Here is a 23,340-nt window from a genome sequence, read left to right on the forward strand (position 1 = left end):
CCATGTTCTTTAGTGTTCTTTACATATATCCCCATATTGGTGTCTAGCTGAAATGATCATATTAACCAATGATGTGTAAAAACCTCAATGGAATCTTCCATCTTTCTTTTTTGTAGAGTCATACAAGTGCCACTTTGGGCCGGTCCATCGTTTAAATCAGTATTTTTGAACTGTTCATTTTTATTAGAGAAAATAAAACAGTCTCAACTTAGCTACTTCAAATTTCTAGAATAACATCCATTTGAAATGGACCACAGGGACAGGTATTAGTTGTCTGCCAGTCCTCACCTGGCAGCATGCCCTTCCACAGGCCGTATGTTTTAAGTTGACATTTTAAATGGGTAATGGTTAAGGTTAGGGATGTCCCAAGGACCCCAGATAGCACTGATCCTATGGTTGCTTTTACTCCATTTTGATGATGTGGCCATGCAGTCTGATCTAGTTTCTCATTTCCTCCATTAGGAAGTATTTGGGCTCTAAGCATCAGATTTGTTTTTATCAATACTACTACAGATGTTTAAGTATTATTTTGTAAGTGTTGCACCTGTATTTCATTGTTAAATTAAAGAATTAACATGCTGTCTCTTTTTGGAACCATTCATGGTGCATTGTAACTGAAAACTTTCAACGGTCTCCTGCGTCACTCAAACCAAATGAATTACATTAAGAGATTGTATGCATATTGAGTATTTATTTTCCTCTTATAAAAAAACATAACAAAAGAAACTCAACTATGAGGAACAGAAACTTGGCGATGCAAGCACCCTTCATGGAGGGAAGCTTGGCACCACTTTGCTTACAATAAGAGAAATTGATGACCGATATGGCCTTTTCTTACTTAGTCCACAACAAACACTATCATGATTGTGTCTTCCAACAAAGGCATACCCTAATTTATCTTCGGTGTTCCAGTAAAAGCCAAAAGATACTATCAACTTCAACCATACTGAAGATAAGTATTTAAGCGCAATCCCAAGCTAATGCATCTTCCAATCCCTGGGTCCTTGTTGATCTCTCCTTCACAGAACTGAAAGGAATGAATAGGTATCAACAATATTGTAACGGTGTTTGCATCATTACTTTTACTTGTCCATTATATTAGATCCACTGGTGGAGTCAACAAGGACCTGCGAGAGTAGACCGGTTTTGAATTGGGGCAAAATAGTGCCATGCCTTCACGGGCCAGTCCAGCATGATAACCACTGTGACATACCTTGTGACTGATAACATACTGGTCAGCCCTTGGGTTACAACTAGAGTAAGGCACTTCTTAATTAATTCCAAGGCCCTTGGCAAGTTTGACATGTACAAAATAAACTGATGAGAATACAAAAGGGTCCCTGCATGGAAAGAGATGGAGGGCATTAAACCAGGATACAAAAAAAGGCACCTTTGGCCTTCAGAGTTCTGTCTCTGGCACGATTATTCCACATAGACCTTAAGCTCTGCGAAAGACTTTCTGTCCGAGTTGAGAAGGGACAACAACTGTATCCAGGGGTGATTAACCCCATCAAGTCAACCTCTCAGTAATTGTCTCGGAGTCGCTTGTTCTCCTCCCTCAGCTTCTCAATCTCCTCCACCAGCGAGTCGTTGACAGAGTACTTCTCGATCAGACCATGGATCTCGTTCTGAAAGGCAGCAAGGAACCAAGAGCAGGGTTTATACACATTTTGACAGAAGGAATAAAACTAAATATTATCGTTTAAATGATTTGTTAAAATTTAATTAACTTTGTATGGCCTTATTCACGAGTGTCGTGATCATTTTTTGGGGGACATGACGAAAACATTAATACATGCTAATAATAGCTAAACAGGTAACTATAGGGTACAATATAGAGTTGAAGTCAGACGTTTACATACACCTTAGCCAAATACATTTAAACTCAGTTTCACAATTCCTGACATTTAATCCTATAAAAACTCCCTGTCTTAGGTCAGTTAGGATCACCACTTTATTTTAAGAATGTGAAATGTCAGAATAATAGTAGTGAGTGATTTATTTCAGCTTTTATTTCTTTCATCACATTCCCAGTGGGTCAGAAGTTTACATACACTCAATTAGTATTTGGTAGCATTTCCTTTAAATTGTTTAATTTGGGTCAAACTTTTCAGGTAGCCTTCCACAAGCTTCCCACAATAAGTTGGGTTAATTTTGGCCCATTCCTCCTGACAGAGCTGGTGTAACTGAGTCAGGTTTGTAGGCCTCCTTGCCCGCACACACTTTTTCAGTTCTGCCCACACATTTTCTATAGGATTGAGGTCAGGGCTTTGTGATAGCCACTCCAATACCTTGACTTGGTTGTCCTTAAGCCATTTCGCCACAACTTTGGAAGTATGCTTGGGGTCATTGTTCATTTGGAAGCTTCTAAAGCCATGACATCATTTTCTGGAATTTTCAAAGCTGTTTAAAGGCACAGTCAACTTAGTGTATGTAAACTTCTGACCCACTGGAATTGTGATACAGTGAATTATCAGTGAAATAATCTGTCTGTAAACAATTGTTGGAAAAATTACTTGTGTCATGCACAAACTAGATGTCCTAACCGACTTGCCAAAACTATAGTTTGTTAACAAGAAATTTGTGGTTGTTGAAAAACTAGTTTTAATGACTCCAACCTAAGTGTATGTAAACTTCCAACTTCAACTGTATGCTGGTTGTTAGCTTACATAACTGATGTGTATAATTGTAAGGGATACTTTTATGGATAATATTAACATTTACATAGTGGTTGAGCTCCATTCAAGTGTATGTAAACTTCCGACTTCAACTGTATGTTTTGAATTGGCTGCCTCGCACATATGCAGGTGATTCACGCAAACACAGACGCCCTAAAGTGTCATTTGGATCCTGGTTGATATGTTGATTTTTATTTGATTGATAAACTTAAAAATTACATTAACAGAAATTATATAATTATTCTCTATGACTTTTCCAGGTCTGGAAAACCCCATGACTTTTCCAGGATTTTCATCACAGTACGAACCCTGCAAGAGGTCGGTTAGGGAAATGGAACCACAATGCAGTCTGGTTTAGCGTGTGCTTTGTCGGGGACTCAAGTGTGGTGTGTAGTGGCCAATGTGTCACAGTGGACAAGTGTGGAGTTAGACCAGATCACATACCAGCTGAATGTAGAACTGTTTGACCATCTCCACCTGGAGGTTCACTATGTCTCGGTGGCATGCATCCCTGTGGAGGAAATGGGGTTAGCCAAAAATCAACAAAACTATTGAACAGAAAAACAGTGCACAAGACGGTTCAGCAACTGTAAGAGATATGCTGTGAGAAGGTGCACCCACCTGAAGTCTTCCAAGGTCTCATGGATCATGTTGCGGATGAACTGGATCTGCAGAGATGTGAGGGGAGTGCCTCCACCCTCTGCTCCAACAGCCTCCACTATTCTCTCTGATAGCGAGGATGCCACTGCCAAAGACACTGACAGGGTATTTTCCATTAGTTTCGTCAACTCACTACCACACACTGTACATGTAATGTTGTGCATACATAATTTCATATTTTACAATACTGAACAAAAATATGAACGCAACATACACCAATTTCAAATATTTACTGAGTTAAAGTTCATAAGTAAATCAGTCAATTGAAATAAATAAATTAAGCCTTAATCTATGGATTTCACATGACTGGGAATACAGATATGCATCTGTTGGTCACAGAAACCTTTTAAAAAAAGGTAGAGGTGTGGATCAGAAAACCAGTCAGTATCTGGTGTGACCACCATTTGCTTCGCAGAGTTGATCAGGCTGTTGATTGTGGTCTGTGGAATACAGTATATAGCCTCGCTACTGTTATTTTACTGTTGTTTTTTATTTCTTTACGTATCTATTGTTCCCCTAATACCTGTTTTTTTTGTTAAAAATTGCACTGTTGGTTAGGGCCTGTAAGTAAGCATTTCACTGTAAGGTCTACACCTGTTGTATTCAGCGCATGTGACAAATAAACTTCGATTTGATGTCCCACTCCGTTTCAATGGCTGTGCGAAGTTGCTAAAATTGGCAAGCACTGGAACACACTGCAGTACATATCAACACAGAGCATCCTAAACATGCTCAATGGGTAACATGTCTGGTGAGTATGCAGGAACATTTTCAGATTCCAGTTATTTTGTATAGATCCTTGCGACATAGGGCCGTGCATTATCATGCTGAAACATGAGGTGATGGCAGCAGATGAATGGCACGAGAATGGACCTCAGGACCTCACCAGACATTATCTCTGTGCATTAAAATCGGCATCAATAAAATGCAATTGTGTTCGTTATCCGTAGTCTATGCCTGCCCATATCATATAATATATATATATAATATGATATATTGCTATGCAGACGACACACAATTAATCTTCTCCTTTCCCCCTTCTGATAACCAGGCGGCGAATAGCATCTCTGCATGTCTGTCAGACATATCAGTGTGGATGACGGATCACCACCTCAAGCTGAACCTCGGCAAGACGGAGCTGCTCTTCCTCCCGGGGAAGGACTGCCCGTTCCATGATCTCGCCATCACGGTTGACAACTCCCTTGTGTCCTCCTCCCAGAGTGCTAAGAACCTTGGCGTGATCCTGGACAACACCCTGTCGTTCTCCACTAACATCAAGGCGGTGACCCGATCCTGTAGGTTCATGCTCTACAACATTCGCAGAGTACGACCCTGCCTCACACAGGAAGCGGCACAGGTCCTAATCCAGGCACTTGTCATCTCCCGTCTGGATTACTGCAACTCGCTGTTGGCTGGGCTCCCTGCCTGTGCCATTAAACCCCTACAACTCATCCAGAACGCCGCAGCCCGTCTGGTGTTCAACCTTCCCAAGTTCTCTCACGTCACCCCGCTCCTCCGCTCTCTCCACTGGCTTCCAGTTGAAGCTCGCATCCGCTACAAGACCATGGTGATTGCCTACGGAGCTGTGAAGGGAACGGCACCTCCATACCTTCAGGCTCTGATCAGGCCCTACACCCAAACAAGGGCACTGCGTTCATCCACCTCTGGCCTGCTGGCCCCCCTACCTCTGAGGAAGCACAGTTCCCGCTCAGCCCAGTCAAAACTGTTCGCTGCACTGGCACCCCAATGGTGGAACAAGCTCCCTCACGACGCCAGGACAGCGGAGTCAATCACCACCTTCCGGAGACACCTGAAACCCCACCTCTTTAAGGAATACCTAGGATAGGATAAAGTAATCCTTCTAACCCCCCCCTTAAAAGATTTAGATGCACTATTGTAAAGTGGTTGTTCCACTGGATATCATAAGGTGAATGCACCAATTTGTAAGTCGCTCTGGATAAGAGCGTCTGCTAAATGACTTAAATGTAAATGTAAATATAACCCCACCGTCACCATGGGGCACTCTGTTCACAATGGTGACATCAGCAAACCGCTCGCCCACACAACATTATACACGTGGTCTGCAGTTGTGAGGCCGGTTGGACATACTGCAAAATTCTGAAAAATGACAGAGGCAGCTTATGGTAGAGATATTAACAATTAATTATCTGGAAACAGCTCTGGTGGATATTCCTGAATTGCTCTTTTTTTCTCTTCGTGGTATCCAATTGGTAGTTACAGCCTTGTCTCATCGCTGCAACTCCTGTACGGACTCAGGAGAGGCGAAGGTCGAGAGCCATGCGTCCCCCGAAACACGACCCAACCCAACCAAGCCGCACTGCTTCTTGACACAATGCCAGCTTAACCCAGAAGCCAGCCGCACCAATGTGTCGTAGGAAACACCGTATACCTGGTGACAGTGTCAGCGTGCATGCACCCAGGCCCGCCACAGGAGTCGCTAGAGCGCGATGGGACAAGGACATCCCTGCCGGCCAAACCCTCCCCTAAGCAGGACTGCGCAGGGCCAATTATGCGCCGCCCCATGGGTCTCCCGGTCGCGGCCGGCTGCGACAGAGCCTGGACTCGAACAAGGAACTCTAGTGGCACAGCTTGCACTGCGATGCAGTGCCTTAGACCACTGCGCCACTCAGGAGGCCTGGTGGACATTTCTGCAGTCAGCATGCCAATTGCACACCCCCTCAAAAAGGAGACATAGTGTTGTGTGACAAAACGGCACTTTTTTTTAGAGTGGTCTTTTATTTTCCTAGCACAAGATGCACCTGTGTAATGATCATGCTGTTTAATAAGCTTCTTGATAATCCATCCACCTGACAGGTGTGGCATACCTTGGCAAAGGAGAAATGCTCACTAACAGGGATATAAAAACATTTTTGTGCATATGGAAAAATAATGGGGTCTTTTATTTAATCTCATAAAACATGGGACCAACACTTAACATGTTACATTTATATTTTTGTTCGGTGTAGTTATGTATGCTATAATACATGTTATGCTAAATTCATTGATATAGCATATTATCTACAGCTCTCACCCACACAGACAAATAACAACACAAACTCACCTGGTACAATAATGGGCAGCGCACCATTTAGGGGCGTGTTATAGCTCAGCTGGGCCTGCACATCATTGGTCCTCAGGCCGGGTTCAGGGGTGAAGAACGGCGGTGCTGGTTGGCTGTGTGAGGTCTGGGCTGATGACGTGGTTGGGGCTTCACCCTCCAGACTGGAACCACTGCCCTTCTCATACTGTCAGTCGAACAGACAACAGGTGAAGAGCAGCTTGAACATTGTCTCCAGTTTCAGTACTGCCTGGACTGCAACTTGCTTAGAAGCCATTAAATCCTGCATCCATAGTCCTATTTTGAGAAGCCTTACAGTAGAAGCCAGGCATAAAATAATGCCTATTTCAGAGGGGGTTTGCTTATGGGTGGGAAACAACTTTCATCTGTATAAGAGGTTGACTATTGTGTACAGTGCCTTCAGAAAGTATTCACACCCCTGGACTTTTTCCACATTTTGTTGTGCTACAGCCTGAATTTAAAATGAGATTTTGTGACACTGGCCTACACACAATACCCAATAATGGCAAAGTGGAATTATGTTCTTAGATTATTTTAAACAAATTAATTCAAAATGAAAAGCTGAAATGTCTTCAATCAATAAATATTCAACCCCTTTGTTATGGCAAGACTAAATCATTTCAGGAGTAAACATTTGCAGACATTGAATATCCCTTTGCGCATAGTGAAGTTATTAATTACACTTTGGATACATCCAGTCAATACAAAGATACAGGTGTTCTTCCTAACTCAGTTGCCAGAGAGGAGGGAAACCTCTCAGGGATTTCACCATGAGGCCAACAGTGACTTTAAACCGGTTACAGAGTTTAAAGCCTGTGATAGGAGAAAACTGAGGATGGATCAACATTGTAATTACTCCACAATACTAAGCTAATTAACAGAGTGAAAATGAAGCCTGTACAGAATAAAAAAGATTCCAAAACATGCATCATGTTTGCAACAAGGCACTAAATCTAATTTTATTAATCACATGTGCCGAATACAACAGGTTTAGACCTTACAGTGAAATGCTTACTTACAAGCCCCTAACCGACAACGCAGTTTAAAAAAAAATACGGATATGAATAAGAGATAAAAGTAAAAGGTAATTAAAGAGCAGCAGTAAAATAACAGTAGCGAGACCATATACAGGGGGGTACCGATAGAGAGTCAATGTGCGGGGGCACCGGTTAGAGGTAGTATGTACATGTAGGCAAAGTTATTAAAGTGACTATGCATAGATGACAACAGAGCGTAGCAGTGGTGTAAAGGAGGGGGGGGGGGGGGCAATGCAAATAGTCTGGGTAGCCATTTGACTAGATGTTCAGGAGTCTTATGGCTTGGGGGTAAAAGCTGTTTAGAAGCCTCTTGGACCTAGACTTGGCGCTCCGGTACTGCTTGCCATGCAGTAGCAGAGAGAACAGTCTATGACTAGGGTGGCTGGAGTCTGACAATTTTTAGGGCATTCCTTTGACACCGACTGGTATAGAGGTCCTGGATGGCAGGAAGCTTGGCCCCAGTGATGTACTGGGCTGGTCGCACTACCCTCTGTAGTGCCTTGTGGTCGGAGGCCTAGCAGTTGCCATAGCAGGCAGTGATGCAACCAGTCAGGATGCTCTCGATGGTGCAGCTGTAGAACCTGTTGAGGATCTGAGGACCCATGCCAAATCTTTTTAAATCTCCTGAGGGGGAATAGGTTTTGTTGTGCCCTCTTCACAACTGTCTTGGTGTGCTTGGACCATGTTAGTTTGTTGGTGATGTGGACACCAAGAAACTTGAAGCTCTCAACCTGCTCCACTCCACTGAGAATGGGGGCGTGCTCGGTCCTCTTTTTCCTGTAGTCCACAATACTCTCCTTTGTCTAGGTCACGTTGAGGGAGAGGTTGTTGTCCTGGCACCACACAGCCTCCTTATAAGCTGTCTCGTTGTTGTCGGTGATCAGGCCTACCACTGTTGTGTCATCGGAAAATGTAATGATGGTGTTGGAGTCGTGCCTGGCTGTGCAGTCATGAGTGAACCGGGAGAACAGGAGGGGACTGAGCAGACACCCCTGAGGGGCCCCTGTGTTGAGGATCAGCATGGCGGATGTGTGGTTACCTATCCTCAACACCTGGGGGCAGCCGTCAGGAAGTCCAGGATCCAGTTGCAGAGGGAGGTGTTTAGTCCCAGGGTCCTTAGCTTATTGATGAGCTTTGAGGGCACTATGGTGTTGAACGCTGAGCTGTAGTCAATGAAAAGCATTCTCACATAGGTGTTCCTTTTTTACAGGTGGGAAAGGGCAGTGTGGAGTGCAATAGAGATTGCATCATCTGTAGATCTGTTGGGGCGGTATGCAAATTTGAGTGGGTCTAGGGTTTCTGGGATGATGGTGTTGATGTGAGCCATGACTCGCCTTTCAAAGCACTTCATGGCTACAGATGTGAGTGCTACGGGTCAGTAGTCATTTAGGCAGGTTACTTTAGTGTTCTTGGGCACAGGCACTACGGTGGTCTGCTTAAAACATGTTGGTAGTACGGACAAGGAGAGGTTGAAAATGTCAGTGAAGACACTTGCCAGTTGGTCAGCGCATGCTCGCAGTACACATCCTGGTAATCTGTCTGGTCATGTGGCCTTGTGAATGTTGACCTGTTTAAAGGTCTTACTCACATCGGCTGCGGAGAGTGTGATCACACAGTCTTAACGGAACAGCTGGTGCTGTCATGCATGTTTCAGTGTTATTTGCCTCGAAGCGAGCATAGAAGTAGTTTAGTTCGTCTGGTAGACGAGCTAAACAGCTCTCGGCTGTGCTTCCCTTTGTAGTCTGTAATGGTTTGCAAGCCCTGCCACATCTGACGAGCATCGGAGCCGGTGTAGGACGATTCGATCTTAGTCCTATGTTGATGCTTTGCCTGTTTGATGGTTCGTCGGAGGGCATAGCGGGATTTCTTAGAAGCTTCTGGGTTAGAGTCCCGCTCCTTGAAAGCGGCAGCTCTAGCCTGTAATCCATGTCTTCTAGTTGGGGTCACTGTGGGGACGACGTTATCAATGCACTTATTGATGAAGCCAATAACTGATGCGGTGTACTCCCCAATGCCATCGGAGGAATCCCAGAACATATTTCAGTCTGTGCTAACAAAACAGTCCTGTAGCTTAGCAGCTGCTTCATCTGACCACTTTTTTTAAATCGCTCTAGTCACTGTTGGTTCCTGCTTTAACTTTTGCTTGTACGCAGGAATCAGGAGGATAGAATTATGGTCAGATTTGCCAAATGGAGGGCGAGCTTTGTACGCGTCTCTGTGTGTGGAGTAAAGGTGGCCCAGAGTTCTTTTCCCTCTGGTTGCACGTGACATGCTGGTAGAAATTAGGTCAAACGGATTTAAGTTTCCCTGCATTAAAGTCCCCGGCCCCTAGGAGTGCTACCTCTGGGTGAGCGTTTTCTTGTTTGCTTATGGCGGAATACAGCTCATTCAATGCTATCTTAGTGCCAGCCTCTGACTGTGGTGGTATGTAAACAGCTACGAAGAATACAGATGAAAACTCTCTCTGTAGGTAGTGTGGTCAACAGCTTATCATGTGATACTCTACCTCAGGCGAGTAATAGCTCGAGACTTCAGTAGATATCGTGCACCAGCTGTTATTTACAAAAATACATAGTCCGCTGCCCCTTGTCTTACCAGACGCTGCTGTTCTATCCTGCCGGTACATCGTATAACCAGCCAGCAATATGTTGATATTGTAGTCATTCAGCCACGACTCCGTGAAGCATAAGATGTTACAGTTTTTAATGTCCGTTGGTAGTTTAATCTTCCGCATAACTCATCAATTTTATTCTCCAAGGATTGCACGTTGCTTGCAGAATGGAGGGAAGTGGGGGTTTATTCGATCACCTACGAATTCTTAGAAGGCAGCCGCCCTTCGGCCCCTCTTTCTCCGCCTCCTCTTCATGCAGGTCACGTGGATCGAGGCCTGTTCCCGAGGAAGCAGTATATCCTTTGCGTCGGGCTCGTCAGAGTCGTGAAAGGAAAAAAAGGATTCTGCCAGTCCGTGTTGAGTAATCTCAGTCCTGATGTCTAGAAGTTATTTTCGGTCATAAGAGACAGAAGCAGCAACATTATGTACAAAATAAGTAACAAACAATGCAAATAAACACAATCGGCTGGGGGAACGTAAAACGTCTGCCGGCGCCATCTAACACTGCAACAACAAAAAAAGAAAGTGGCACAGCAATTCATTTTTTGTTCTGAAAACAAAATGTTACGGTTGGGGCAAATCCAATACATTACTCAGTACCACTCTCCGTATTTTCAAGCACAATGGTGGCTGCATCATGTTATGGGTTAACTTGTAATCATTAAGGACTGGGGAGTTTTTCCAGGACAAAAAAAGATACGGAATGGAGCTAAGCACAGGTAAAATCCTAGAAGAAAACCTAGTTCAGTCAGCTTTCCACCAGACACAGGGAGATGAATTCACCTTTCAGCCGGACAATAACCTAAAACACAAGGCCAAATCTACACTGGAGTTGCTTACCAAGACAGAGAATGTTCCTGAGTGGCCGAGTTACAGTTGACTTAAATCTACGGCAAGACCTGAAAATGGTTGTCTAGCAATGATCAACAGCAAATGACAGAGCTTGAAGATTTCTCAAAATAATAAAATGGGCAAACGTTGCAGAATCCAGGTGTGGAAAGCTCTTAGAGACTTGCACCATTGGCATTGATTACAGCTGTTTCTACAATGTATTGACTCGGATGTGAATACTTAGGTAAATTAGATATTTCTGTATTGATTTCCAATAAATGTACAAACATTTCTACAAACATGTTGTTTTCACTGTCATTATTGAGTATTGTGTGTATAAAATATAACTTTAATTCATTTTGAATTGAGGCTGTAACACCAAAATGTGGAATAAGTCAAAGGGTATGAATACTTTCTGAAGGCACTGCACATTTTGACAGGAAAAACAGAGACTAAATCAGAGGTTTCATTTCTGGTTCTGGGGCCTCCCTGATCGACACATTTTTGTTTCAGCCCAACACCCTCACATTTGATTCAAGTAATGAACGTCCTTAAGTATTTGTATCAGGTCTGATAGTGTTGGGCTGGGAAGACCCCAGGACAAGAATTGAATACTCCTGGTTCAAATGGTCTGTGTCAGCATTCCAAGTTGGTCAAGGTACAACAGCTGATTGAATAAGGTAGACTGACCCTTTTTGAGTCCTGTGTGTCTGTCTGCGCTGGTGCAGGAGGCATGGCTAGCTCCTCTTTGATTGGTGAAGGGGTCTGGAAGACAGGCAGGGGGCTGTAACAGCGCCCTCCTCCAAGGGTGCCCAGGGGATTCTTGTGGTGTGGGGGCCCACCAGAGTAGGTAGGGAGGAAGTCCAGATTGTTTCCTTTCTTCCCATTTGATGCATCTGCAGTCATTCCATGGGTTTTGTAATCTGCAAAGATCAAGTGAATCAATGGCATTACCGTACCTACAGACTTCCAGTCATTACGCTAATGCTAGTTAAGTGTTGGCTCACGAAACTACCGATAACTTCCTCCATACTGCAGGCGGAGACAAAAAAATTGTATCCTCAAGTTCATCTGACTCTGGGTAAGTAGAACAAGGTAAACGCAAGAATCTCTCAGTTTCCCTCTATTAAAGTGGAAAGGGTTTGGAAAAGTTTGCAGGTTTGTGAAGCTATGCAGAACAATGTGAACTTTGAATGTCAAGAGAAACACAAATGGAATCTCACCCTCTCGAACAGGAGAGAAAATGTCCAGACTGTTGCGTCCCACTTTGCTGAACTTCTCCATGCTTTGCTGCCCTTCTCTGGAGAACATATCCAAACTGATCGCTATGGTACATACAAACAACAGCCACAAATGTGGTCTCAATCATGTACACCAGTATATATGAGATGTACAGTGGACAGTGAACTTTATTGAATGTTTATAGCAGTGTTTCTCAATCCATTCCTGGATGAACCCCACATGGTGCACATTTTTGTTCTAGCCCAGCACTAACACACCTGATTCAACTACTCGCCAAGCCCTTGACTAGTTGCATCAGGTTTATTACAGAGGGATAATTGAAAAAGACGCACGTCTTCAACTCATGGTTAGTGGTGCAGGGTCCTCATGACCATTCATTCAACCAGAGAACTGTAAAAGAGGACATGGCAAATACACCTACCATTCCCTTTGATTCCACCAGGAGCATCACCACTCATCCCGTGGGCTTTGTAATCTAAAGATAAAGAAAACAAGCTGTCAGTTTGAAAAGAAAACAGAGAGGAGAGAGAGAGAGACTGACAACTAAATTGAAGAGTCAAAGACAAGTGTGGAGCTCACCGTCTCTTACAGGGGAGAAGATGTCCAGGCTGTTTCTACCCACGCTGCTGAACTTGTCCAGACCAGGCAGGCAGTCAACACCCAGCTGGCCCTCTGCCTCTCTGTGTGTGCCTACATATATATTCACACACACACACACACACACACAATCTGCTCTCTGGACCTCTAAGCTCAGGTTTGACAACCACTGGTCTAGACCATGAATTAGAAATCGGCTGGTGTTTCAGGTCAGGATGTTGGCCAGGAGTATATTTGAGGTACTAGAGCGAGTCTGACCTGTGCCCTGGGCTTGTCCATCCCCTCTTTCTACTGCATGGGGTGCAGGCAGGCTAGAGGGGGGTTTGGAGGTGGAGCTGGGGGTAGTTACTGGTAGGTAGGTACTACCCAGCCTGGTTGAGATCCTCTTGCTTGTCTGGGCGCTGGAAGACTTGCTGGACACTATTTTACTGGACTAACAGGGGAATAACCAAGGGACATGGTTAGCTTGAAAGGGTCAAGTTTAATTGATCTCAGGTAACACATGCCAGTTAAATACCTACAAGCTACAATACTGTCTCTGTTGAGATCTGTATTTACGTTTTAGAAGCATTTTGGTCCTTAATTAGTCAGGAGCCCATACAATGCAGGGCTTACAGTGCATGCTGTCAAGAGATACATACTGAACTGACAAAGTGCATTACTCTGGGCAAATGCTTTCTGTAAAAGCAAAAGGGCACAGCATTTCCCATCAAGTGAAATAGAACACTCAATTCAAAAGCATTTGTGTCACAATAAGTGTCAAACTATTTACATAAATTAAGGAATTAAAAAGACTTGGTTCCGTACAACATGCACAACAGACCAAAGAAAACCCACATGGTCTTGGCGTGTCCCCTTGCGCAAACAAATGTCATCCCAAAATCTCAAAACCAGTGTCTTAGTCACAGTACAGCTGCAGTCCCAAACAAAAATCTAATTTGAACTCAGTTTAGGAAATTCCAATTCAGGGATTGTAAAGATTGCTGTTTATTTTAAACTTTTCAAATCTTGTGACTGGAAATAATTGATAAGTGCGCTGTGGTGTGTAGCCTACCTTAAGGTGTCTGCTCTGGGAGCTCTGGAAGCGCAGGCTGGTGATGGAGGTCTTGTGTGCAGTGGCAGTCTTGGTAGGGGCGCTGAGGTTGCGCAGGTCGTACAGGTACAGTCTGCCCTGGGTGGAGCCCACTACCAGCCCTGCCCCATCTGGAGTGAAGTCAATGGCCGTCAACGGGGACTCCACACACATGTTGCGGAGAATACTGCGAGAGAGGGAGCGGAAACAAAGAAACGTCAACACTGTACTTGAAAGCACAAGAGCCAGTTTTAAAGTCCCCTTTGCGCTGTTGAAGAACTAATCACTAGTAAAGGACAGCTTCATTGACAAAATACAAAATAATGTGAACGTGTTTTGACCCCCCAAAAAATTGCAACAACAAAGCTTGTAAAAAAATACCAAGGTAACAGGCTCTCTCTCAGTCAAACAGTATCTCTAAACTTGTTTGGTCAATACTAAACCCCATGCTCTTACATCTTGCTGGAGGTGTCATAGCAGATGATCTTCTTGTCCAGGCCCACGGTGACAAAGAGCAGGTCGTTGGCAGGAGAGAAGGCCAGGCCCGAGGCGGGGGCCTTGTGGGCTCCATCAAACACGTGCAGCTCCTTCTGAGTGTTGGCGTCCCACAGGACCACAGAGCCGCTATCTGACACACTGCCCAGCAGGGAGCGCTTAACCACAGAGTACTTCAGGTCGTGGATGGGCTAAGGTGGGAGGAGCGTAATTTTAGACCTGAGGCATCTTAATTGTCCCCATTTTTGTCATTGTCTTCTATCCTTCAGCCTCATATTGATTTGATGACCAGTAACAACCCCTAGCCCCTACCACTCAGGCACTGGGATAGAATTGGCTAAGTATACGCAAAGGGTCATGGTTACAGTGTTAAGTGTGTCAGGTCCAACAGAACACTCACCTGGTTGGTGCCGTGTCCAAAGGCATTACTGGACAGGTTGGTGGTGATGCTGTGCAGGATGATGTCACCACTGGTTGAGCCCGAGGCGATGTAGCTGTCACTGCCGTTGAAGGACACGCACGTCACCTCCTCTTTATGGTCCTGGTGAGAGAGGGGAGGGACAGGTGAGGATGTAGATTGCACCTCGAGTCCTTGAGCCTCTGTGCTAGTAATACAGGTAACTCTAAAATGCCTCAATATCTACACCAAAAGCTTGGACCAGGTGTTCAGGTGAGATGTGTTCAAAATATAAGTACTAGAACATAGTTCCCATGGGTAGGGTCACAGGTCCTGGTAAGACTGAGGGTACCTTGAGGGTGCGATGAAGCCTCTTGGCCTTCAGGTCCCAGATGTTAACAGAGTTATCAAGCCCCCCACTCACTAGGTATTGGGACGTTGAGTTCAGACTCACACGTGTCTGCTTTTTCTGAGGACAAAAAAATATTATAATAATGTGACAACATGCGGGAGGGTAATGAATTAGAATGGAACTGAAAGAGTATTTACTGGCCCTGGCTGTCAGGCCGCATACACTCACCCCCTCTGCAAGCTCCACCACTGGGATAGGAGAGGACTTGAGACTGGATACCACCAGCTTGTCTCCTATACTGCTGGCACTTACAAGATACTGATCTGAGGAATCAAGTCAAGGCAACTGACTGCATATAGTCATTTATGTCACAGAACAGAACTGGGTGGATGAGAAAAATGACCTAAAAAAGAAATAGTTTGCATGAAGGTGTGGGGGCTGCTCACCACTATAGTTCAACTAGAATGTGACGAGAGCAAAGGGAAAACAAAAAAAGAATCCATTATAACATAGGTACCTGGACATGCCCAGAGGGTTAGTAAGAAGGATACTGTTGCTGCTCCAGCACACTTGGGCCACAGGGTGTGTAGCGCTATGCGGGTTGAACTGTTCCAAAACTGTCATGGAGGCTGAGTCCCAGATCTTAACACAGTCGCCCGACGACACAAGATGCGTCACCTCCTCCATAGCAACGGCTGCAGAGACACAAGGACTGCTGTGAGTGATGCCGCACACACACTCCCCGTTGTCAGATGGATGCAAAATGAGATGCGTTTACTGAGAAGTAACGCCGCTGCCAAGAAGCAAAGATGTTTTGAACTTGCAGTGGGTGTCTTTTCTCTGCAGTGAGACTGATATGACAAAGACCCTGAGTGATCAATGATAGAGAACTACCTCCCATCTACAGAGAGAAAGCCCATGTTAAGAGAATTATTTCACAACAAATTTTCAGAGAAGCGAAAACAAATAACGTTAATGACGTAGCTAATAAATGAGCAAGCTATACAGAAGAAATGCATAATAAAACAAGTTCAAATGACATTTCAATTGGTAACAGGCTATTTAGGTTCGCTAGCCCAAATGGAGATTTGGACAAAGCTGAGAAAAGTTCTTATCAAACATTGCTACATGCACTATCAGATAACTACTCCGCTTCTAGTTACGTTAGCTATGTTTATCAAGTCACAAGAACATTAGCTAGCTAGAACCATTAGTAAAACAGCTAGCTAACGTTAGCCAACTAAGCTAAAATGTAAACAGCTAGCTAAGTTACAGTAGATAAGTTAGTTAGCCTGAATTGGCAAGCGAGTTGGTGGTTCTTTTGACTATTCAAAATTATCAAAATGTGCAACAAAGCTGCTGTAAACACCTAAGTTAAATGGATAGCTAGTGAACCTACTAAAGTTAATTAACTAGTTAACCACAGGTAGCTAACGTTAGCTAGTTAGTTGAGACTACTTCTGCGAAGAAAGAGTAGCTAGCATGTAAACGTTAGCTAGCGGCTAAATTTGAAAAAGTTGCTAGCAAACGTTAGATTAGCTAAATAAAGTTGAAAGTATAGGGTTTGGTTATACTATCTAGCTAACGTCATTAGTCAATTCATGGCACTCACTTACTTGTTACTGATTTCCTTGTGAAATTGTCCTATGAATTGTCACAAACAATTACAATAGTGTGCAATTGCAACCCGCAATTGGCTGCGATCCTGCATGTGGGCATTCCTGCATTTGCAGCCAGGACAGCGGCCCCCCGAAGTCCCCAGTTCCAGTTGGGAAGCAAGCCATCTCATGTATACAGAGGACACTGGCGGTACTACAGTTTAACTGAGCCCAGAAAGACAACTCATAGACGCCCCCATAGAGAACTCTATTCCACATCAGGTAACTGATGGAAGCAGTAAAATTGTATTTAAAAAACCCAGATAAAATACACCTTAAGGAACAGCGGGGGACTGTGAAGCAACACAAACATAGGCAAAGTCAGATGCATTACACACAGGTACACATGGATTTTGTAAGTGGTAGTGGTGGAGTAGGGGCCTGAGGGCACACAGTGTGTTGTGAAATCTGTACATGTATTGTAATAAACTGCCTTAATTTCGCTGGACCCCAGGAAGAGTAGCTGCTGCCTTGGCAGCAGGTAATGGGGATCCATAATAAGTTAAGACGTATTTAGACTGTGTTGTTTGTAACTACCCTGGTAGGTTGACTGACAACCTGAATCAGGTTGCAGGCACTGGTTACAGTTTAAATGTTTTTCTTGAGTGGGCAGCTTGATGAAAGCCAGTCAATATTTAAATCACCCAGAAAATATACTTCTCTGTTGATATCACATACATTATCAAGCATTTCACACATATTATCCAGATACTGACTGTTAGCATTTGGTGGTCTGTAGCAGCTTCCCACCAGAACGGGCTATAGGTGAGGCAGATGAACTTATAGCCATATTACTTCAACAGTATTTAACATGAGATCCTCTCTAAGCTTAACAGGAATGTGGTTCTGAATATAGACTGCATCACAACCCCGTTGGCATTTCTGTATTTTTGGTAGATGTTATAACCATGTATTGCTACCACTGTATCATCAAAGGTATTATCTAAGTGAGTTTCAGAGATCAGAGTCAGAATATGAATGCCATCCGTTACAAGCAAGTTGTTGACTTCATTAACCTTATTTCTTACTAAGCTACATATGTTAATATGGCCTATTTTTTAGCACTTTTCTGGGTTACTTGATTGTTTTTAATGCTTTATTGGGAAGGTTATCAGAAGTAGACTTGCTCATGTTATTTATATTGGAGCTGATCGTGCACGGTGAGCTGCACACAGTGGACTTCCTACTAGGGGACACCACCTCAGTGCTAACAGTGTAACTCTGGTTCATTGCACATGATTACTGCATACAATAGCTGTAGGATCAACAGAGTTATTCAGGGCAGTTAGGGGGACATAAATTAAATTACTTACATTGTGTCTGCCAACGCCCCTGGGATAATGTACATTTGATGCAGCATTATGACAACTCAGTGTCACAATGGTAGGGATTAACTGAACTGGTCTTGAGTACATTTTCTGAAGTTCTGAGCTAGCCCTCCTGATATTGTTTGACCCCACATGGACTACGACAGTGTCAGCTCCCGGCATCTGTCATAGAACAGTCGGAAGCAGCCTTGTAATGTCATGTACTCGTGCTCCTGGGTAGCACAGGATTTTTGCACTGGGAACCAAGATGTTTCTCACCATCGAGCTGTCGATGATGACAGCTGGTGAAACAGCCGAGGAGGTCCGGCCGTTCTTTCGCCTCGAGTGATTTAGAAGACCCCTCAAGGACTGAAGGGCGGTGGGGCCCGATGGACCTGAGCTTGCTGTAGTATCCATTGTGGATGATGAATGGGCCGGGTCTCTTGGCAGCCTCACGGTCTGATGAGGGTGGCAGCTCTGAGGATCTGAACCCGAGGTAGAAGCCACCGGAGAAGGAGACAGAACAGAGGACCAAGGCTCAGGTACCTCCGGATCCGATCTCGAATTGGAAGCCCCTAAGGAAAAAGGCGCTGGAACCTCTGGATCCAGGGTGGCAAAGCCAGCTCTAGTCTGTGTCCAGTCCGGGCTGAACATCTCCAAGGAGGCACCCGATGCCAGAGGAAGCTTTCTTCGACTTCCATGGCACGTGACATATCTCCATGGTTGGTTGGTTGGGTCGAGAACAGAAACATCCCCTAAGTCCATTCTCCAGGGAAGGGGGAGACTCCTTCGGGGAGGGATCCCTGCAGAGTCCCGTCCATTCGGCTGTGGAGAGCCAACACAGCAGCAACACTTCCACCAGACCAGAGCGGCGTCCGGCTACTGGGGTGGAAGGAACGCCATAATATCCTATGTCATGTCTAAATAGAGTGTTGTGAACATTGGCTGAACATTGGCTAATGCTGACCAAAAGCTCAGTTTTAATGGATGATGTCTGGTGAGAGTAGATATTCCTCAGTTCCACCATCCCACTCAGCTCCTTATTATAGCACACTAAGGCAACACCCATAATAAAAAGCCCCATTGGCCAAAAATGCAGCCTACCACTCATGCCCTCCTCCTTGTTTGGCTCAAGTAATTTGTTTCCATCCAAACCTCCATACCTCTTCCTCCATTTGCGTCATAGAGAATGGGTTCTCTGGAAACTGGAAAAACAAAAGATTTTCAGTATATTACTTGGTATATTTTTGTCAATAAATATGATTGTTTATCTTGGTAACCAAATTACATTGTCTCTCAATAGATCGGGCTACATTTACATTTACGTCATTTAGCAGACGCTCTTATCCAGAGCGACTTACAAATTGGTGCATTCACCTTATGATATCCAAAGTGTCACAACCAAATGAAACAACAAATTATTTCCTGTTTATAATTAATGGATCAAGTGAAGGAGAATGACAACACTTGAACAGCACAGTTAAAAAGTAGTAATGGCGCAGAAGGAGATGGCTGCCATCTTACGATCCAGTACCCAATTGTGCTAATGTGTATGTTTTTAAGCGTTATTTGTAACTTATTTTGTACATAATGTTTCTGACACCATATCTTATGACCGAAAAGAGCTTCTTGATATCAGGGCAGCGATTACTCACCCCGTACTGGAGGAATTCTTCTTCTTCAACGAGTCGGACGGGAAGGATTTACTCCAGACACCTGACAAGGCCCTCATCCCCGTCATTCGCAGGAGGAATAGATGGAGATATCGTGGACGAAGGTCCGGGTGCCTTGTAAGGATCCATCGCAGAGAGGGTAATCTACCTTTACCATCAGTCCTATTAGCCAACGTACAATCAATTGATAATAAAATGGACTAACTACGAGCACATATATATTACTAACGGGACATTAAAAACTCTAATATCTTTTGTTTCACTGAGTCGTGGCTGAACGACGACATGATTAACATACAGCTGGCGGGTTGTAAGCTTTTCGGCAGGATAGAACAGCGGCCTCTGGTAAGACAAGGGGCGGCGGCCTATGCATATTTGTAAACAACAGCTGGAGCATGAAATCTAAGGAAGTCTCAAAGTTTTGCTCACCTGAGGTAGAGTATCTCATGATAAGCTGTAGACCACACTATTTACCAAGAAAGTTTACATCTATATTTTTCGTAGCTGTCTATATACCACAGCAGACCGATGCTGGCACTAAGACCGCACTCAATGAGCTGTATACGGCCAAAGGCAAACAGGAAAATGCTCATCCAGAGGCGGCGCTCCTAGTGGTCGGGGACTTTAATGCAGGGAAACTCAAATCTGTTTTACCTCATTTCTATCAGCATGTTAAATGTGCAACCAGAGGGAAAACAACTCTAGACCACCTTTACTCTACACACAGAGATGCGTACAAATCTCTCCCTCGCCCTCCATTTGGCAAATCTGACTATAATTCTATCCTCCGGATTCCTGCTTACAAGCAGAAACTAAAGCAGGAAGCACCAGTGACTCAGTCAAGAAGAAAGTGGTCAGATGAAGCAGATGCTAAGCTACAGGACTGTTTGGCTAGCACAGACTGGAATATGTTCCAGGATTCTTCCGATGGCATTAAGGAGTACATCACATCAGTCACTGGCTTCATCAATAAGTGCATCGATGACGCCGTCCCCACAGTGACCATACGTGCATACCCCAACCAGAAGCCATGGATTACAGACAACATCTGCACTGAGCTAAAGGGTAGAGCTGCCGCTTTCAAGGAGTGGGACTCTAACCCAGAAGCTTATAAGAAATCCCGCTATACCCTCCGACAAACCATCAAACAGGCAAAGCATCAATACAGGACTAAGATCGAATCGTACTACACCCACTCCAATGCTTGTTGGATGTGGCAGGGCTTTCAAACTATTACAGACTACAAAGGGAAGCACAGCCACGAGCTGTCCAGTGACACGAACCTACCAGATGAGCTAAATTACTTTTATGCTACCTTCAAGGCAAGAAACACTGAAACATGCATGAGTGCACCAGCTGTTCCAGACGACTGTGGGATCACGCTCTCCGTAGCCGATGTGAGTAAGACCTTTAAACAGGTCAACATTCACAATGCCGCAGGGCCATATGGATTACCAGGATGTGTACTCTGAGCATGCGCTGACCAACTGGCAAGTGTCTTCACTGACATTTTCAACCTGTCCCTGACTGAGTCTGTAAAACCAACATGTTTCAAACAGACCACCTTAGTCCCTGTGCCTAAGAACACTAAGGTAACCTGCCTAAATAACTACCGACCCGAAGCACTCGTCTGTAGCCATGAAGTGCTTTGAAAGGTTGGTAATGGCTCACATCAACACCATTATGCCAGGAGCCCTAGACCCAGTCCAATTTGCATACCACCCCAACAGATCCACAGATGATGCAATCTCTATTGCACTCAACACTGCCCTTTCTCACCTAGACAAAATGAACACCTATGTGAGAATGCTATTCATTGACTACAGCTCAGTGTTCAACACCATAGTGCCCTCAAAGCTCATCACTAAGCTAAGGACCCTGGGACTAAACACTTCCCTCTGCAACTGGATCCTCGACTTCCTGACGGGCCGCCCCCAGGTGGTTAGTGTAGGGAACAACACATCCGCAACGCTGATCCTCAACACGGGGGCCCCACAGGGGTGCGTGCTCAGTCCCCTCCTGTACTCCCTGGTCACTCATGACTGCATGGCCAAGCACGACTCCAACACCTTCATCAAGTTTGCCGATGTCACGACAGTGTTAGGCCTGTTCACTGACAACGATGAGACAGCCTATAGGGAGGAGGTCAGAAACCTGGTCGTGTGGTGCCAGGACAACAACCTCTCCCTCAATGTGATCAAGACAAAGGAGATGATTGTGGACTACAGGAAAAGGAGGACCGAGCACGTCCCCATTCTCATCGTCGGGGCTGTAGGGGAACAGGTTGAGAGCTTCAAGTTCCTTGGCCAACAAACTATCATGGTCCAAACACACTAAGACAGTTGTGAAGAGGGCATGACAAAGCCTATTCCCCTCAGGAGACTGAAAAGATTTGGCATGGGTCCTCAGATCCTCAAAAGGTTCTACAGCTGCACCATCGACAGCATCCTGACTGGTTGCATCACTGCCTGCTATGGCAACTGCTTGGCCTCCGACCGCAAGGCACTGCAGAGGGTAGTGCGTATGGCCCAGTACATCACTGGGGCCTAGCTTCCTGCCATCCAGGACCTCTATATCAGGCGGTGTCAGAGGAAGGCCCTAAAAATGGTCAAATACTCCAGCCACCCTAGTCATAGACTGTTCTCTCTATTACCGCACGGCAAGCGGTACGGGAGCATCAAGTCGAGGTCCAAAAGACTTCTTAACAGCTTCCACCCCCAAGCCATAAGACTCCTGAACAGCTAATCAAAGGGCTTCCCAGACCCCTCTTTTACAGTGCTGCTACTCTCTGTTTATAATCTATGAATAGTTACTTTAACTCTTCCTACATGTACATATTACCTCAATTACCTCGACTAACCGGTGCCCCCCCCCCATTGACTCTGTACCGGTACCCCCTGTATATAGCCTCGCTTGTTATTTTACTGCTGCTTTTTAATTATTTGTAACTTTTATTTTCTATTTAAAAAATGTAAATCTATTTTTTACTTTTTTCTTAACTTCTTAAAGCATTGTTGGTTAAGGGTTTGTCAGTAAGCATTTCACTGTAAGGTGTACACCTGTTGTATTCGGCGCATGTGACAAATACAATTTGATTTGATTTTAATGGACACCAGCAAGAGTAGATGTTGTGATGGTAACAACTAATGGGGCTCCAAATAGACATTAAACCATTTACTTGGTTTTAAACAACATTGTGCATAACTAACCATGTTCCAAATGCGTTATGACCACTGAACTCCACTAAGACAAGTCTAGTCATGATGTGGGGGATAAGTAGTCCATCTCTAGGTGAGTTTATGACATGTCAATCTATCATCAGCGTCTCCACATGAAGCAGCACCTGGGCTGCATGTTTCCTTTGGTATGGGCTGCATGTTTCCTTTGGCATGGGCTGCATGTTTCCTTTGGCATGGGCTGCATGTTTCCTTTGGTATGGGCTGCATGTTTCCTTTGGTAAGGGCTGCCTTGCCTTCAGTTAACTTCCATGCAATGTCACATTGCATTTACCTTTTTTGCTATGACTGGAAAATATGTATGCTATTGCTTTTCCTAACATCTGACTATTATGATAAATATTAGTTATTCTTACCATAGATAAGGATTTCCCTCTGTGTCTTGGCTTGGACT

General features: G+C 44.6%; 1 protein-coding gene across 3 annotated transcripts; it reads right to left on the bottom strand.

The window, feature by feature from the left end:
* Positions 1 to 671: 671 nt before the first annotated feature.
* LOC106573330 (protein NEDD1) lies at positions 672 to 16,866 on the bottom strand. Of its 3 annotated transcripts, none has more exons than XM_014148288.2 (16): positions 16,689 to 16,866; positions 15,624 to 15,767; positions 15,301 to 15,395; positions 15,073 to 15,189; positions 14,724 to 14,864; positions 14,285 to 14,514; positions 13,811 to 14,015; positions 13,015 to 13,189; positions 12,739 to 12,849; positions 12,581 to 12,634; positions 12,141 to 12,242; positions 11,608 to 11,840; positions 6,421 to 6,604; positions 3,300 to 3,435; positions 3,123 to 3,189; positions 672 to 1,628 (listed from the first exon to the last, which is right to left on the bottom strand). In XM_014148288.2, exons 2-16 carry the CDS (start codon positions 15,757 to 15,759, stop codon positions 1,524 to 1,526), a joined length of 2,091 nt encoding a protein of 696 aa, XP_014003763.1. In that variant the 5' UTR covers positions 15,760 to 15,767; positions 16,689 to 16,866; the 3' UTR covers positions 672 to 1,523. The 3 variants fall into 3 exon arrangements, with proteins under 3 accessions (XP_014003763.1, XP_014003764.1, XP_014003765.1); XM_014148289.2 differs by having other exon boundaries at positions 15,624 to 15,865; positions 16,689 to 16,862; XM_014148290.1 differs by lacking the exon at positions 12,141 to 12,242.
* Between the last annotated feature and the right edge of the window lie 6,474 nt (positions 16,867 to 23,340).

Source organism: Salmo salar, chromosome ssa16, assembly GCF_905237065.1.
Source record: "Salmo salar chromosome ssa16, Ssal_v3.1, whole genome shotgun sequence".
Lineage (NCBI taxonomy): Eukaryota > Metazoa > Chordata > Actinopteri > Salmoniformes > Salmonidae > Salmo > Salmo salar.

What these genes read in the sequence shown, in the direction of transcription:
- LOC106573330 (XM_014148288.2), bottom strand. Translation starts at nt 15,759, where the DNA reads ATGGAGGAGGTGACGCATCTTGTGTCGTCGGGCGACTGTGTTAAGATC. An exon ending in AGTGTGCTGGAGCAGCAACA is followed by an intron (nt 15,396 to 15,623) that starts GTATCCTTCTTA and finishes TTGATTCCTCAG; the next exon opens with ATCAGTATCTTGTAAGTGCC. An exon ending in TTTCTCTCCTGTTCGAGAGG is followed by an intron (nt 11,841 to 12,140) that starts GTGAGATTCCAT and finishes TGATCTTTGCAG; the next exon opens with ATTACAAAACCCATGGAATG.